This window comes from Populus trichocarpa, chromosome 6 (assembly GCF_000002775.5).
Source record: "Populus trichocarpa isolate Nisqually-1 chromosome 6, P.trichocarpa_v4.1, whole genome shotgun sequence".
Lineage (NCBI taxonomy): Eukaryota > Viridiplantae > Streptophyta > Magnoliopsida > Malpighiales > Salicaceae > Populus > Populus trichocarpa.
Window position 1 is genome coordinate 6,456,365 of NC_037290.2, and position 13,933 is coordinate 6,470,297.

General features: G+C 36.2%; 2 protein-coding genes across 3 annotated transcripts; both read right to left on the minus strand.

Annotated features, from left to right (window-relative positions):
• Positions 1 to 2,044: 2,044 nt before the first annotated feature.
• Positions 2,045 to 8,940, minus strand: LOC7454930 (ribonuclease II, chloroplastic/mitochondrial). The gene is made up of 15 exons (XM_024603358.2): positions 8,819 to 8,940; positions 8,192 to 8,714; positions 7,926 to 8,079; positions 7,724 to 7,837; positions 7,567 to 7,644; positions 7,352 to 7,483; positions 6,387 to 6,608; positions 6,005 to 6,187; positions 5,775 to 5,837; positions 5,555 to 5,661; positions 5,314 to 5,463; positions 4,574 to 4,733; positions 3,556 to 3,951; positions 3,162 to 3,386; positions 2,045 to 2,799 (listed from the first exon to the last, which is right to left on the minus strand). The coding sequence occupies exons 2-15, from the start codon at positions 8,476 to 8,478 to the stop codon at positions 2,677 to 2,679; spliced, it is 2,394 nt and encodes a 797-aa protein (XP_024459126.1). The 5' UTR covers positions 8,479 to 8,714; positions 8,819 to 8,940; the 3' UTR covers positions 2,045 to 2,676.
• On the minus strand, positions 8,740 to 12,694 carry LOC7454931 (RHOMBOID-like protein 1). 2 transcript variants are annotated; one of them, XM_024603359.2, is made up of 6 exons: positions 12,168 to 12,692; positions 11,860 to 12,023; positions 10,408 to 10,571; positions 10,039 to 10,298; positions 9,598 to 9,724; positions 8,740 to 9,134 (listed from the first exon to the last, which is right to left on the minus strand). In XM_024603359.2, the coding sequence occupies exons 1-6, from the start codon at positions 12,527 to 12,529 to the stop codon at positions 9,012 to 9,014; spliced, it is 1,200 nt and encodes a 399-aa protein (XP_024459127.2). In that variant the 5' UTR covers positions 12,530 to 12,692; the 3' UTR covers positions 8,740 to 9,011. The 2 variants fall into 2 exon arrangements, with proteins under 2 accessions (XP_024459127.2, XP_052309690.1); XM_052453730.1 differs by lacking the exon at positions 9,598 to 9,724 and having other exon boundaries at positions 12,168 to 12,694.
• Positions 12,695 to 13,933: the final 1,239 nt, after the last annotated feature.

Here is a 13,933-nt window from a genome sequence, read left to right on the forward strand (position 1 = left end):
TACAGAATATTTGAAGCATGTAAACGCACATTATAGAGATTTATTAGGTAGAGATGTAGAAGGAAAACAAAAATATTGCTTCCAAAAACGTCAATGGTTTTTTTTTTTTCTTCCTGAAATGGCTAAAGGTTAAGAAATAAGAGAATAAAAAGAGCAGTTAATCTTAAAAACTGGGTTTCATTCATAAAATATGAAAGATGGTAAAGGTCTTCTAAAAAGAAACCCTAGAATGCTGTACTATTTTTCATAGATTTATGTGGCTGTCGGAGAATTGCAAGAAGTGAGCAAGCAACGCAAAAGAGTGAAAGTGGGCTCATGGCCTTTCATTTCCTGCTATAAGTCTATTACTGAGAAATAGAAAGCCCAGACACAAATGGCGTCCTTCTCCCTTGCCTGAAGTCCTTATCTGGTAGGGTCCTGGCTGCTTGAGAAGCAGCTCCCACAACACCATTCACAGTCTGGCCTAAGGAGGTAGCCATGCAAGCTGGTAAGCACAGTAATGCGTCTGGTGGCCGTTAAGATCACGGCAAGCATTAAATATTGCTATTGTGACTGGGAGAAGACAGACCACATGCATATGAAGACAAACCCTGAAATTACCCCACCATGCCCGAAACCCATAAAAGACTAATAGCTGATGTTTGTTTTAATCAAAATCATGAGGATATCATCCAGTACTGTTTGCAATTTCCTTATATATCAAACTCACTCCCGAAACCACCATGAATTAATATGTAATGATCAGAACGATGCTTGAGCATTAAAAACAGTTCTAACAACCTCTCGTGGTAGCTGCTTTTGCAGAATGTGTTGTTCAACCATATTTTTAAAAAGTTATGATTTTTTTAAAAAATATTTTTTTAGTGTTTTTGATTCGTTTTAAGGTACTAATTTTTAAAATAAAATATATTATTTTAATGTATTTTCAAATAAAAAAATACTTTGAAAAACAATATCTACCACAATTTCGAATACTATTTTTGTTGTTAAAGGATGAAATTGAAAAAAAAAATTCAAAAAAAAACAAAAAAAAAACCAAGTGAACCTAGTTAACCTTTTAAATCCATGACCCGGGTCATAAGATCAGGGTAACTCTATACAAAATAAATAAAAAAATTATGAATCCTAATTAAAGAAACATTTGATTAAAAAATGATCAAAAAATAAACTAGATCAACTTGTCAAACTCGCGACCTGGATCATGATTTCAGAATAACTCCATAGAAAAAAAATATTATGAAACTTAATTTTCAACTAACTTAATGTTAAAGAATGAAAAAAAAAATCAATTACAAAAGCAACTTATAAAAATGACCCAAGTCTACCCGAGTTAACCTGTTTAACTCGCAACGTGAGTCATGAGATCATGATAAATTCAAAGCAATAAAAAATTATGAAACCCCACTTTGAATAGATCTAATGTTAAAGGTTAAAATAAAAAAAAAAACTAAATCTATAAAGCTAATATATAACCTAACAAAAATAAAAAATTATAAAATTATTAAAAAATTATAAAATACAAAATTCTCAAAATAAACTAATATTGAATAAACTAATATTGAATAGTGAAATTAAAAAAAAAAACTAAAACTAAAACAAAAAAAACACAAAACATCATATCAATAAACTGTGAGTATAACTACACTGATTTAACCACATCTTTAGTGTTTTGTCAATGTTAATTTGCTGTTGCCTAAATCAACCACTCATTCTCAATGTAGCTATCCTTCTAATCTAAATAAGAGTGTCTCTGTCTCAACATTTTTAGGCAAGTACATGTGATCTAGGGTTGCATAGCAAGTATCACACATTTTCAACTTACAAAGCATCCCCTCGCCTCTAAGGTGAACTTGGCAAGAAAAAGAAAAGGAAAAGAGAACTCATTTTCCTAATAATTCTCTCGGTTTTTATCAATTATAATCACGAGTAGTTTTTTGCAGTTTTCCCAAAATTACAATAATAGGGAAATCGCCAAACCAATGTTTATTAGGGGGGTGGACTTCAGTCTAATTTAACAGTTACCCCTGTCCATGCAAATCCAATATTTCACCAACAGTCACCATGCAGGTTTTCAGCATATAACTTGTCCGACTACAAGTCGTGTTTGGAGACGAAACAATCGGGATCAACAGAAATGGTTGATATGGGGAATGGCTCAAAATCTTGCTACATTAAGGATATTTACCAAGACTATCATGAATGGTAGCTGGAAATTTAAAACTCACCACTACAAACTTCTTTCTGTTCAGAAAACTTAACAAAGATATGAGCAGGCTGACCCCAAGTAATGCGCCAATTATGCATGTCAAACCGGTTGTTCAAAATCTCCAGAACCGTATAGACGCAACAAGTTCGAGGCAATTTCTGCTTGTCAGATTATATACTTCCATGAGCATAACTGCACAGATATATGGCAACTGAAAAGTTATTGCACAGACAGTAACTTCTGCAATGGTGATGTCTTTATGGATCCTCCGTTGACAGTGCAATTGATCTGTTCCAAAATCTGCACTCCGAAGACTTCAGAGGTTGCATGAACAATTTAGCATAAATGACCATCCTGTCGCATAACAATATCATCAGAGAGGATATAGTCAAGAACAAGATGCCTTGGGATCATTTGGGATTGGTGGTTCTCGTGATAAATATTCTTTCAAAACAACCACCTCATGTCACTTATACTACAACCTCCTTAAGGGAAATAATATCATCACGTGGATGAGCTTCTTCTACCCTAACTTGCACTTCATCTCCTATCTGTGTTCCCAGAGACACCCAGGCAGTTGCTTGAAGCCCCACCTACAGCATTAAATGTTCGACTTGTTACTTCTATCAAATATTACAGGAGAGAAGCGCACAACAATGTGCAAGGAATGGAAATGGCAACAGCTCAGAGTTTCATATTATATGGAAAGACAGAGGAATAAAGAGTGAATACTTAAGGAATGCACTAATGTTCAACTAATAAACATGATCAACCACCATGGCATTAAGACAACCTGAGAATCCAAAGAGTTTATGGCGTTTGGATCTTCCCTTTTTTTCTGTTCCTTTTTCTCCTTTTTTGGTTGGAGGATGAGGGATTGGGGGAGAAGAACGGAAAGTGGTTAAAGTGGATTGGGGAACAGGCTTTACTTGTTACTGTAATAAACTATCCTTACCTCAACTAGTAGCAGAGCTGCAACCCGATCTTTAATGAACCTGAGGATCAATGCACGATATTTTTTCTCCTTTGGTTGCCTTTTCAAGAATTCTATCATCCAATATTGAAGACTGCTGCTGCAGAGCCTCCTTACTACCCTAGTTTGCATGTTAATTAGTGATGCCATACCCTCCAGCTGACCAGCAGAGAGAGGAGGGGAGTCGCCTCTAAGAACTGCTTTGACCTACATGCATCCACAAATGTTTATTAGTTTATATAGCTTGTACGGCCCATGTTCCGGCGACGACGTAAATATCATTAAAAAATACATATAGACTTATATGAAAAAGTAAAAGGGATGTTCAAATAAACTAAAACAAGTTAATGCATTGACATGAATTTAAGAAACTCACCTGATAATGAGCAAGAAGATCCAAGTATCTACGGATGGGAGAAGTAAACTGAACATAACCAGGAAGTCCCAAGACTCCATGGCGTATGGGTTTCCTGATATCGATTTCAGCACCGCGCATTATTCGAACAATAGCTGCGCTCCTGACAGGTCCTTCAGGAAGATGTGCGAATGCAGATACATCAATATTTGATTGGGGCTGCCCCCTATAGGGTAAAGGAATATTGTTGCAAGAGCCATAAGTGGCTATAACTTCCCCACAAAGTAACATCATCTCAGAGACAAGTCGCATTGCAGGGTCAGCCTGGTTTTCAACATAGAGGTTAATTGAAGGCTCTGGATCTTCTGGATTAGGGACCTTGATGCGAGTTTCTAATGTGGCTGTGTCAACTGCACCCTGAAAAATGCATGAGCACTTAAATGTCACAGAAATAAGAGCCCAAGAATCTTGCTACAAGGTCATAGATTATCTCAAGAAAGTCTTAAATATATTGGCCTTGACAACCTTATCCTTCCGCACTAAAGTGACAGACTTCAAAACCTAATCATGAACTCAAGCACATTACTGTGTAACTGTAAGCATAATCAGTGATTTGAGAGTAGATTATCATTCTTAAAAAGAAAAGAGTTCGCAACCTTATTGAGTCAGCACAACCCTCCATGCAGAGACACTATAAAAGTGAAAAGGATAGGTACACCAGTTTCTAAGAAACAAGCGCATGTAAAATATGCATTTGTTTTTATTGTTATCCCTAATCATCAATGTATCCATCAGATATCATTAATATCTTCACAACTATCAATTTGTGGAAAGCCTAAAGCCATGAATACATATTGCAAAGCAGCTAGTCCTCTTAGCATAATCAGTGAGAATAACTTTCAATGATAAAATGAAAATTATCCAAGAAAGATTCTAAAAATAGAAGGTACAGAAAGGAAGAGGGAAAAAATTTATCAAATCCAATCTTAACAGTTTTGTACATATTTAAAACGTAATTTGATTGTATATTCAAACCAACCTGTTCACAACGCCACTGTAACCGAAGAGATGCAGCCTCAGAAAGAAGTTTTAATTCAGCTTCCTCATCCAGGTTCATATGAAGCAGCTCAGATGCACTCTCGTATGTCAGCATATAGGTTGGTTTAATGATTGAGTTATCCACAGAGTATTCTGCAATGCTATCCAGCATAGGGCATAAAATGGTCTTCATTAATAAAATAACATCTTTTACAAGTCTTGACACTTCAGTTCATAAGCATTTTTACAACCAATCTAAAATAAAAGTACTGTTGATCAATATGTTGATGAATCACAGACAGTGGTACCTAAGAGAATATTCTCCTATCAACACCAAAGTTCAAAATATGGAATGAAATTGGCAAGCAATTATTACCAATTTTTTACAGGCCCAGAGGCCAGGTCAATAATCTAGAGAACTTCGATAGATGTGGGTTTACACTACAGTGACTTCCAAATAGCCAACAAAGCACAGGATAATGTCTCTGATGGCTTCCTACAACACACTTATTTAAAGTTCTCTATTGTAAATTTGTAGGTAAAACCTTAGTTGAGTAAAATCAAAAGCCATTTCAGAGCTAGCATAAGAGATAAGTCTCAAGATATCTAAAGTACCTATATTATTTATGAGATCCTAATCTGCACGGCATTCCTGAAGTTCCATTTATACTTGTACAAACTAGAGCATTGCAAATTAAATCTCACAGAAAGCACATCCAAGAAATCTATTTTACCACTTACCAGCCATCAGAATGCAGAATAACAGATACAGTAACAGCATTGCAAACCTCTCCCTGTTTCAAACTCATTCCTTCCATCGCAAGTTTCTCTGGAAACATGGGATAAGTAGCGGTGGGCAAGAAAACAGAAGTCCCTCTTCTCATTGCCTCTCTACACATTAGGAAATGCCTCAACATTTTGAACATGACTAATATAAACAAAAGGTAGTTCTTCATCTATGGAACAAAATCCCAAACAATACCTGTCTACTTTACTCCCTGGCTGTACATACCGCGCTGGATCTGCAACATGTATCCAAACTTTAATTCGCCCATCCTGTAACCTCGTTGCACTCAATGCGTCATCAAGCTATAGGAAAACCAACACGATTCAAGATTAAATATCCATACAGTAGGAAAAGATCAAGGGCAATTTAGAAGTCTCACAAAAGATGCAATCCATAAACATGCAGTGGAAGTTACCTCATCAGCCTCATCAACATCAATGGCATAGACTTTCAAGTGAGTGAGATCTTTTCTGTTAATCTAAACACAAAGAACACAAAATGAGCAAGAAGAGTATCAGACAAAAAAAAATAGTATAAGAGAACAATTCATATATTGTTTTCTTGAAATTAGCCAGGAAAATGCTTGTATCCCTTGTTCGAAACTTGGTATACGCAACATTAAAACTAAAAGGGAAGCAAGCCTGCCTTGTCGGGGTCAACCGGCTCTGATAGAAGATCTTCAGCAGCTGATATGATCTCATCTGGATGATCAGTATGAATGTTGAGCTTCAACATATCAAGATTGACATGGACAGGAAAGTATCCAATATCTATGAGGAGGTTTAATGCAGAGGATGCTGTTTTCCCCATTCCCATTGCTGTGAGGATCTGACCCACCAAATAAAAGGGAAAAGAAAATCATATGCAGAATAGCAGATGTTGAATACTTAAGAAAAAAAACAAGCAGCAATGAAAAGATATCATGTTTTCTTTTATTCTTTTCATGAAACTAATGCTTCCTGAAGTATTTTGTAGGAGGTTTCATCTGGTTCAGCATAGCAAACTTGGTGAAGTTAAGAAAGATTACCATCCCTGCAATTCTCTTTTGGTCATTGTTTTTGCATGCATCAATTGCATATGCTTCAAGAGACTCAATTTTGCATCGGATTTTCTCTTCAACCACCCATGAAGTTTTGGGGGGTTTTGCATTTGAAGGCATTGCCTTGGCAGATTTTAGTAGTTGCACAAACTCCTGAAGTTCTTTCTCAGCAGCTTCCTTTGCAAGCTTCCTACGCATAAGTTCTTCTACCTAGCTTTTCAAATAAATGGATATTTTGCTTACCATAAAATAGAAGAAAACTAAAAACATTGAATTTGCAAAAAGTGATCTGCTAAAAAACATGCATTAGTAATAGATCCACTTTAAAGTTTAAACAACTTATTTACTACCAATATTAAGACCACCAGCAAGAAGCAGGAGTTAACAAAGAAGAAGACGAAAATTAACCAGGTTTCAGTTGAACAAGACAAACATAGAAAAGCCTGATCTCATCCTTAAAGGCATATCAAGCCAGTATAGTAAGAAACCTAGTCCAATTCCAGACAAATGCCTCTGCAAGTTTAAAATCGTTTTGAGGTGGGCAAAATAGAAAAAGCTTCAGACCAGGAGTAAATCATCACAATCCTGTTGGGACAAGTGCCTTAGTAATATATGATCAAATTAATTATATATACACTAAAGAAAAAGGTAATAAGATATAGCTCCTTGATTTCTTATGTTATAGTTGCTATGGATTTCCTACTATGGAAGCAATGGAAACAAGATATGGTTTTACCAGGATTCATTATAAATTATCCGCTACCACAGCAAAAACCAGATAATGCAACTGCTCAGATGGTAGCAGTTTTAAATCATTCATAGCTGCTGGCTTTTCTCAAACCACAGTAACATCAAATGAAACATAACATACAAAATCCATAAATCAAGGCTAGCAAGAATTTTATGCCTCTATGGAATAAATTTAATGAAATATAAAAATAAAAAGCATCCACCTGCATAGGAGGTCGAGGCCCATAAATAGAGCGATAACCTTTTGTCTCCAGCACAGTGAAATATAGATCATCCTCTGATAGCAAAAGATGGGCACAATAACTTTCAAGAGGCTCCACGCTGCCAAAAATCATCTGCAAATTAGGGCAGGAACATCATTAGTGGAGAAGTGAGACATGAAGCAGTAACAAAAATTGGAAATTCTAAGGTAGAGTACCTCGGCTAATTCTTCTGGTGTAACTGACTTATTCTTTTCAAGAAGCTCAATCCAAGCAAACTCAAGCAACGAGGAGTCCTGCACCATATTAAAACATGCTAGGTTTATGTGTACACACACTTATTTAAAACAGCGGCCCATAACGACATGAACTAACCAAGTTTTGCTGAGCTTTCTGAATAAAGCTTGAGATTTGGGTTTGGTCAAAATTATCAACACCGGGAACAATATAAGTAATTTGTTGGGGTTTAATCGAGGAAGTAACACCATTCTAAACTACACAGAGAAAGCAAAATAATCAGTCATTTAATCTCAAGCGTCTAACAAAAACAAAACCTTAGTTGTGTTTCTACTTGAACCTGATCGTACACCATCCAATTCTTCTTTCCATCACGTCTCTGCACCACTGCCAGCAATACTCTCTCTGAATCCTTCTTGAACTCCACTAATAATCCTTTCTCCACCGCTTGGTTCACCAGTTTATCATCTAAAGCCTCTCCACCCGTCGTTAATCTGCCCAGTTATTATCATTTTCCTTTTCAATTACACACATCAAAATCACATAATAATAATTGCAGATATTTCTTCTTAATAATAGATTAGGAAGGTCAAGATGAGACGGAACTTGATAGCAGAGCAAATGCCTTGGCGTTTGCGTTTGCGATAAGAAGCCAGCTCTTCCAACACCGTATCAACGAAACTTTGAAGGGAGTAGCTCCGTACATCGCCATGACCAAGAATTGGAAGGTCGAACCGGAACACAGGGAAGCCAAAGCCTGATTTGGAGTAGCGGTCATGGTGCGAGGAGGAGGTGGTGGTCCTCAAATGGCTATTGAGACGGCAGCGGAAGGAAGAAACGGGAGGTGATGAGCGAAATATAGAGCAAGAGTTAACGGCTCGAACCGAAATCATTTTTTGTAAGAGAAGGAGAAGAAGAAGAAGAAGCCTCTCTTCTCGGTTACAGATTTTTTCTATTTTTTCTTTTTCTTTAGATAAGCTGAGCCTACTGTCTACTCTTTCAGAGTTGCTGAAACGCTGCGTTCAAAACCTCTTGTTGGGCCTGGGCCTGATAATTTTCAACAATCAAATACAAGCTGCACCCCTTTATGATCGGACACGTGATTTCCTGAAACTGTATGCGCTCCTGCCTGGCCACCAAAGCGGCGTAAAATATTCACTATAAAATAAAATTATTATAATATTCTCACGAAATAATAGCCCTGTAGCTGGTTATAGTCTTAAAAAACATCACCTGCTAGTTACAAAGGTAACAGGGAAATTTACACAATGATTCAACACAAAAGAGTGTTGGGAACATGGGACGAGGAGGGGATAGTAACTGTCTAAAAATATGAACGGAATTGCTTTCGTAAAGCCGGGACCAACTATATGATTTGTACATGTATCTGGCTAGTGTCCACTTCCATACACACAACTTGCATTATTCAACGGCAGAGCCCAGTGCATAACCCCTGAATCTGAGAACTCGTTGCGCCAGGCAATATGTACACGCTGGATTTTCCATTGCTTGAGCACGTTAAGTTCAGCTGGTTGCCTATTTGGGTGGACTGCAATATTGAGATATTTGCAGCATCAGGCTTAAGCTTATGGTATATTTCACAAAACACAAATTAAAATGCAAATCACAAACTATTTTCAATGGCTAATCCTACGCATGGCGAACATGCATTTAGACCCTACACACTGTCTGCACATTGTGACTCTTGCTTTTCAACAAAGCATTGTCAACATGTCCGCAACTTGCATAATCATTACCACCTGATCTAAAAGGATGCATTGGCAAAAAACGTAACATCAATGTTTCCATCCAGATTTTTAAAACCCATCCAGCATTCGGTAAATAAAAAAATAAATTAGGCCATTGAATCCATTTGACAAAGTAATCCAGATTTGTGAAAGGAAATGGTCCACCTTTAAATGGACAATACTTTCTGATGTGTATATATATATATATACATATAACATGCAGGAAGCGGGTGTGTGTTGGGAAGGGGGGAATAGTTTTGTTACCAAACAGTATGCAGGCTCAGTTTTGCAACTCCATTTTCCAGTAGGGACGCAAGACAAATAATGACACCATGAACAGTGTTCATTTGCATCAACTCCCCGGAGAAGCAGAACCATGCCAATGGTAAGCCTGCAAATTACAGTTAGATTAGCGTAAGGTAAAGCATGCTATATGTAACTGTATGCATTACTAATGAATACTGAGAATCAGGATAAAGGGGATAGCTGGATGGGGAAGAGATAGCAACAAAGGATGTTGTAATGTAGACCATGGGATATCAATCTCATGCGCATACTAAGTTGCCAAACAAATTACTTGACGTCTCCTATAGTTTTGGGGTGTCGAGGTCAGAAATACTTTTCCTTTTTGATTTTGTTTAAGAATAATTTAATCAAAGGAACCGAATTTGCTTAAAAATAGACAACAGACTTTGAAATGCTTACCCAGCAATTAAAAGGATTAGAGATATGATCCACAATGCACACTGATATGTCTTGAACTTAGATTTTACTGAGGCTGGAATATACCCAAGAGGAGCACGTCTTTGACTAAACCATCCAAACTGTGGGCGGATCAGGAACACAAACCCGAGGAGAAAACCAGAAAGAAATCCTCCAATATGGGCGAAGTTGTCAACATGTGGTAGAATTCCCAATGCTAGATTGACAGCGATGATCACCACGAGTGTAATGAAAGCTGCCACCTGAGCTTGTGCCGAGAATTGTAAGATAATGAGCTCAACAATAAAAATTAGTAGAATTCTGCTACCATTTTACAAATCATGCTTCAACTAAAGGTGGTGCAAAAGGTACCTTGTTAGCATATATAGTCCAATTTGTGATGAGTTCAGAGAGCATGCTCCCAAGTAAACCAAAAAGTGCACCAGAAGCACCAACAGAGATATTCGATTGGATAAAAAGAGCCGATAGCAAACTCCCACCAAATCCAGAGATGACATATAGCAAACCAACCTTTACTGTAAACCACCAATTAAACAGAAATGAGCCAACAATATTAACCTATAATAATGGGAAAAAAGTTTGGTGTGAACAGCTTGTTTTTCATATATTGAGGGTTCTCAACTAGCAGAAAACATCGTGATACACTCAAAAAGTATCATATATGCATTGTCAACGTCCATGGCAGTTAACCTAGACTACATCAGACTTGTACCTGTAGATCAAAGTTTCCACTTACATATTTCCCAATTGAAGAACAATATCGACAAGAAAAAAAGACTAATGGAGGGGGAAGAAAAAAGGCATGGTTTCAGATATGGACACTCCTACGCAGACAAATAAAAATGGTATTAAGGAGGAACAACTTAAAAAAGGGAGTTAAAACTTAGTGGTAATGCACGGCATCATGTACAGGGCTGCAAGTGTTACCTCTCAATAATGCAGAAAACATAATATTTGCCAGCTTAAAGTCCAAAATGAAAAACATCTTGAAACTAATTTGGGAATCAGACACCTCCAGACCAAACGATCATTTCAAAAAGATGATACTGGTATGAACAACAAAGCAATGTGAACATTCCACGAGTTTTAGGCCTTAGGCATTGAACAGAATAACAAAAATCACTCTTCTTCAAATCACTGCTTTAGCATTAAAATACTTAATATGTAACAAAATATGCTAATAGTTCCCTCTCCTTTCACTTCTCCCTCTACCCTTTTTGGTTCTATTCTTTTTAGTACACTACATCCATTTTTTTAATCAAGAAGAAGAAAAGCAAAATTGTCAAGAGAACTGTGCATGTGCCTAGCTATGTGCATCATGATGCTTCCCAAAGTAACCATGGTCTTTTATTGCTGTAAACTAAACATATTTTCCAATATCCTGTGCTTGTTCAAAATAATTATTCACTCGGATAATTTGAAATTTTAAGTTTTTAATAATCCTCACCAATAAGACAAATTTCCCTCTTTGGAATTGTCAAGCACAAATATTACTACAGAAAGTTTTTTACTCTTAATCATTTTACTCATATAAGCAACATCATTTTACTCATATAAGCAACATCGTTTCCTTGAGAGAGTTTACGGTGATTTGAAATTAATTCAACTACAATATTTTTTAATGTCCACGACATCATATTGAAAGAATTTAGCAGGTGCTGAAACTTGATAATCGGTAATTTTTCAGATTTGTAATTGCTATATATGCTATTTATGCACAGTAATGCAATAGTAATGATGTCGATGATGATGATGATGATGATGATGATGATGATGATGATGAATCAAGTTAGAAGAACAAACCAAACCCAAATTCCTGCTCGAGCCGAATGCCAATAACCAGAAGAGATAGCATATTCGCCAACAAATGAAAAACCCCTCCATGTAACCAATTGCAGGTGATGAGCCGCCACCACTGATGTCCATCAACCACTTTCTGTACATCTAGAGCCCCCATCTTCTGTAGCCTGAAACAATATTTATTAAGTACAATCAGAACCAGTACTTTATTATATCTCAACGATTTTTAAACTTACCAGTCCATGAGTCGTATAGACTGCAAGCAGTATTATCACACGCAAAAAAAAAAAAAAAAAAAAACAGGAACTTACGAAATGGATGAAGGACCAAGAAGAGGGTTCTCTTTGAAGGGCTGAAAAGAGAACCTACCCAAGAACCGAGCAATACAAGAGACATAGTTCTTGGGACAGTTGTTGACATACATAGTGATAATAAACATAACAACATTGGCAATCACAAAAGCAGGTATTAACCAAGGCCACCATTTCTTGAAAGGCCTGGCTTTTCCATGCACCACTGGACTTGGAGATGATGATGATGCCACTGCCAGCGACACTTGATGATTAGGTGTTTCCATCTCTACTGGGTGTATAATAGAGTTGTTTCCTCCTCTTCTTGAATTCACCCTGGTTTGGATCTCTGATGGAGGAACTGGATATTGCTCTTTCTCCATTGAAAGAAGAAGAAGAAGAAGAAGAAGAAAAAGTCGTAGACGAAACAAGAGATGATAATCAGCCTAAACGACTAGCGAATAAGAATGCAAGCAGGATTTAAGAGAGTGTGAATTGAAAAGGGAGGGAGCGATTACGGTCATGAAATGAGGGCGCATAGTCAGCGTTTTCACCAACTCCTATATTTTTGAACGAGACGACACCTTGCGTGTCAACATGCCATTTTTTTGCCCACCTCATTGCAACAGGTTAGTATTTAAAATCCATCAATTACCTAATCCACTCCTAATTAAGTTGTAAAAATCCTACATTAACATTAAAATTAATTAATTATTAACACTAACATTAACAAATAAACTAAAAAAGGATTGGTTGTTTACTGTGCTCTCTCTATTCTTATTTCATACTTTCACGTTTCATTATTCACGGCATTGTTTACTAGGCGGATTTTATCCTTAAGTCCTTCAAATTTGTTATTTGGTCATCTAACTCCTTAGTGGATTTTTTATTCTCTTTGGATTGCATGATAATAGCAATGTTCGCTAGGCAGATTTCCATCCCAGGCCCCTCGTATTTTTTATATGTTCCAATTTGATCATCTAACTTTTTTCTTTCAATTTAGTCCTCACAAGTTTTATTTTCACTACACTCGAATTTATTTTTTCTTGTGTCTGGTGTGTCAGAGATCATGCTAGATTTAATGACAAGTCATTTTCGATCTGTTTCAATTTATTCATCAAACTTTTCTTTTCAATTTGTCCCCCCACGCGTTATGTTTTCATTGTTCTTGGATTGGAGATCGTGCAGGAGCTAAATGACAGGTCAATTTCATAGAGCCTATTTTCTAATTATTGTAAAAAAATAAAATCAAGAGAACAAGAATTAAAATTGATATTAATAAAAATTTAAATTCTTTTTCTCATAAATATTGCTCAAGGGATACATGAAACTATACTTTAGTCCCTACATTTTTAGTTTTTATATTCAGTTCCTTTTGTTTTTGGATTTTTCATTTTCACATCAAATATTATTTTTTTACTTTTAGGTCATTAAATCTTTAGAGATGAGAAAGAAAATCATTATAAGAATTTAGAAGAGAGAAAACTCTTGGATGATCTAAGTTTGACCACTAATAATTTTAATTTTAATGTTTTGTATTGTCTTTAAAAAATGACTCAATAGGGGTGGTTTTTTACATTTAATAATATCAAAAAAATAAATCAGAATTCAATAAGTTTTTTTTATTTGATTTGATTTAGAATTTTTAGATTGATAAAAATGTGTTTTGTTGTTAAAAACAAGATTTTAGAGGTTCATAAAGAGTGAAAATTTAGGTTGTTAGGGTCCAAGAGCTTGAGTTTCGATTTCTTAATCAATAGAGCCATCTTCAATAACCAGGAAGGTTG

Coding starts and splice junctions, on each gene's coding strand:
- LOC7454930 (XM_024603358.2), bottom strand. CDS start 8,478: ATGATTTCGGTTCGAGCCGTTAACTCTTGCTCTATATTTCGCTCATCA. Junction 6,188..6,386: donor AAAAGAGAATTGCAGGGATG/GTAATCTTTCTT, acceptor TTGGTGGGTCAG/ATCCTCACAGCAATGGGAAT. Junction 5,838..6,004: donor AGCCGGTTGACCCCGACAAG/GCAGGCTTGCTT, acceptor CTTTGTGTTTAG/ATTAACAGAAAAGATCTCAC.
- LOC7454931 (XM_024603359.2), bottom strand. CDS start 12,529: ATGGAGAAAGAGCAATATCCAGTTCCTCCATCAGAGATCCAAACCAGG. Junction 12,024..12,167: donor CTTGGTCCTTCATCCATTTC/GTAAGTTCCTGT, acceptor ATATTGTTTCAG/GCTACAGAAGATGGGGGCTC. Junction 9,135..9,597: donor CTGAGCCTGCATACTGTTTG/GTAACAAAACTA, acceptor TCAATATTGCAG/TCCACCCAAATAGGCAACCA.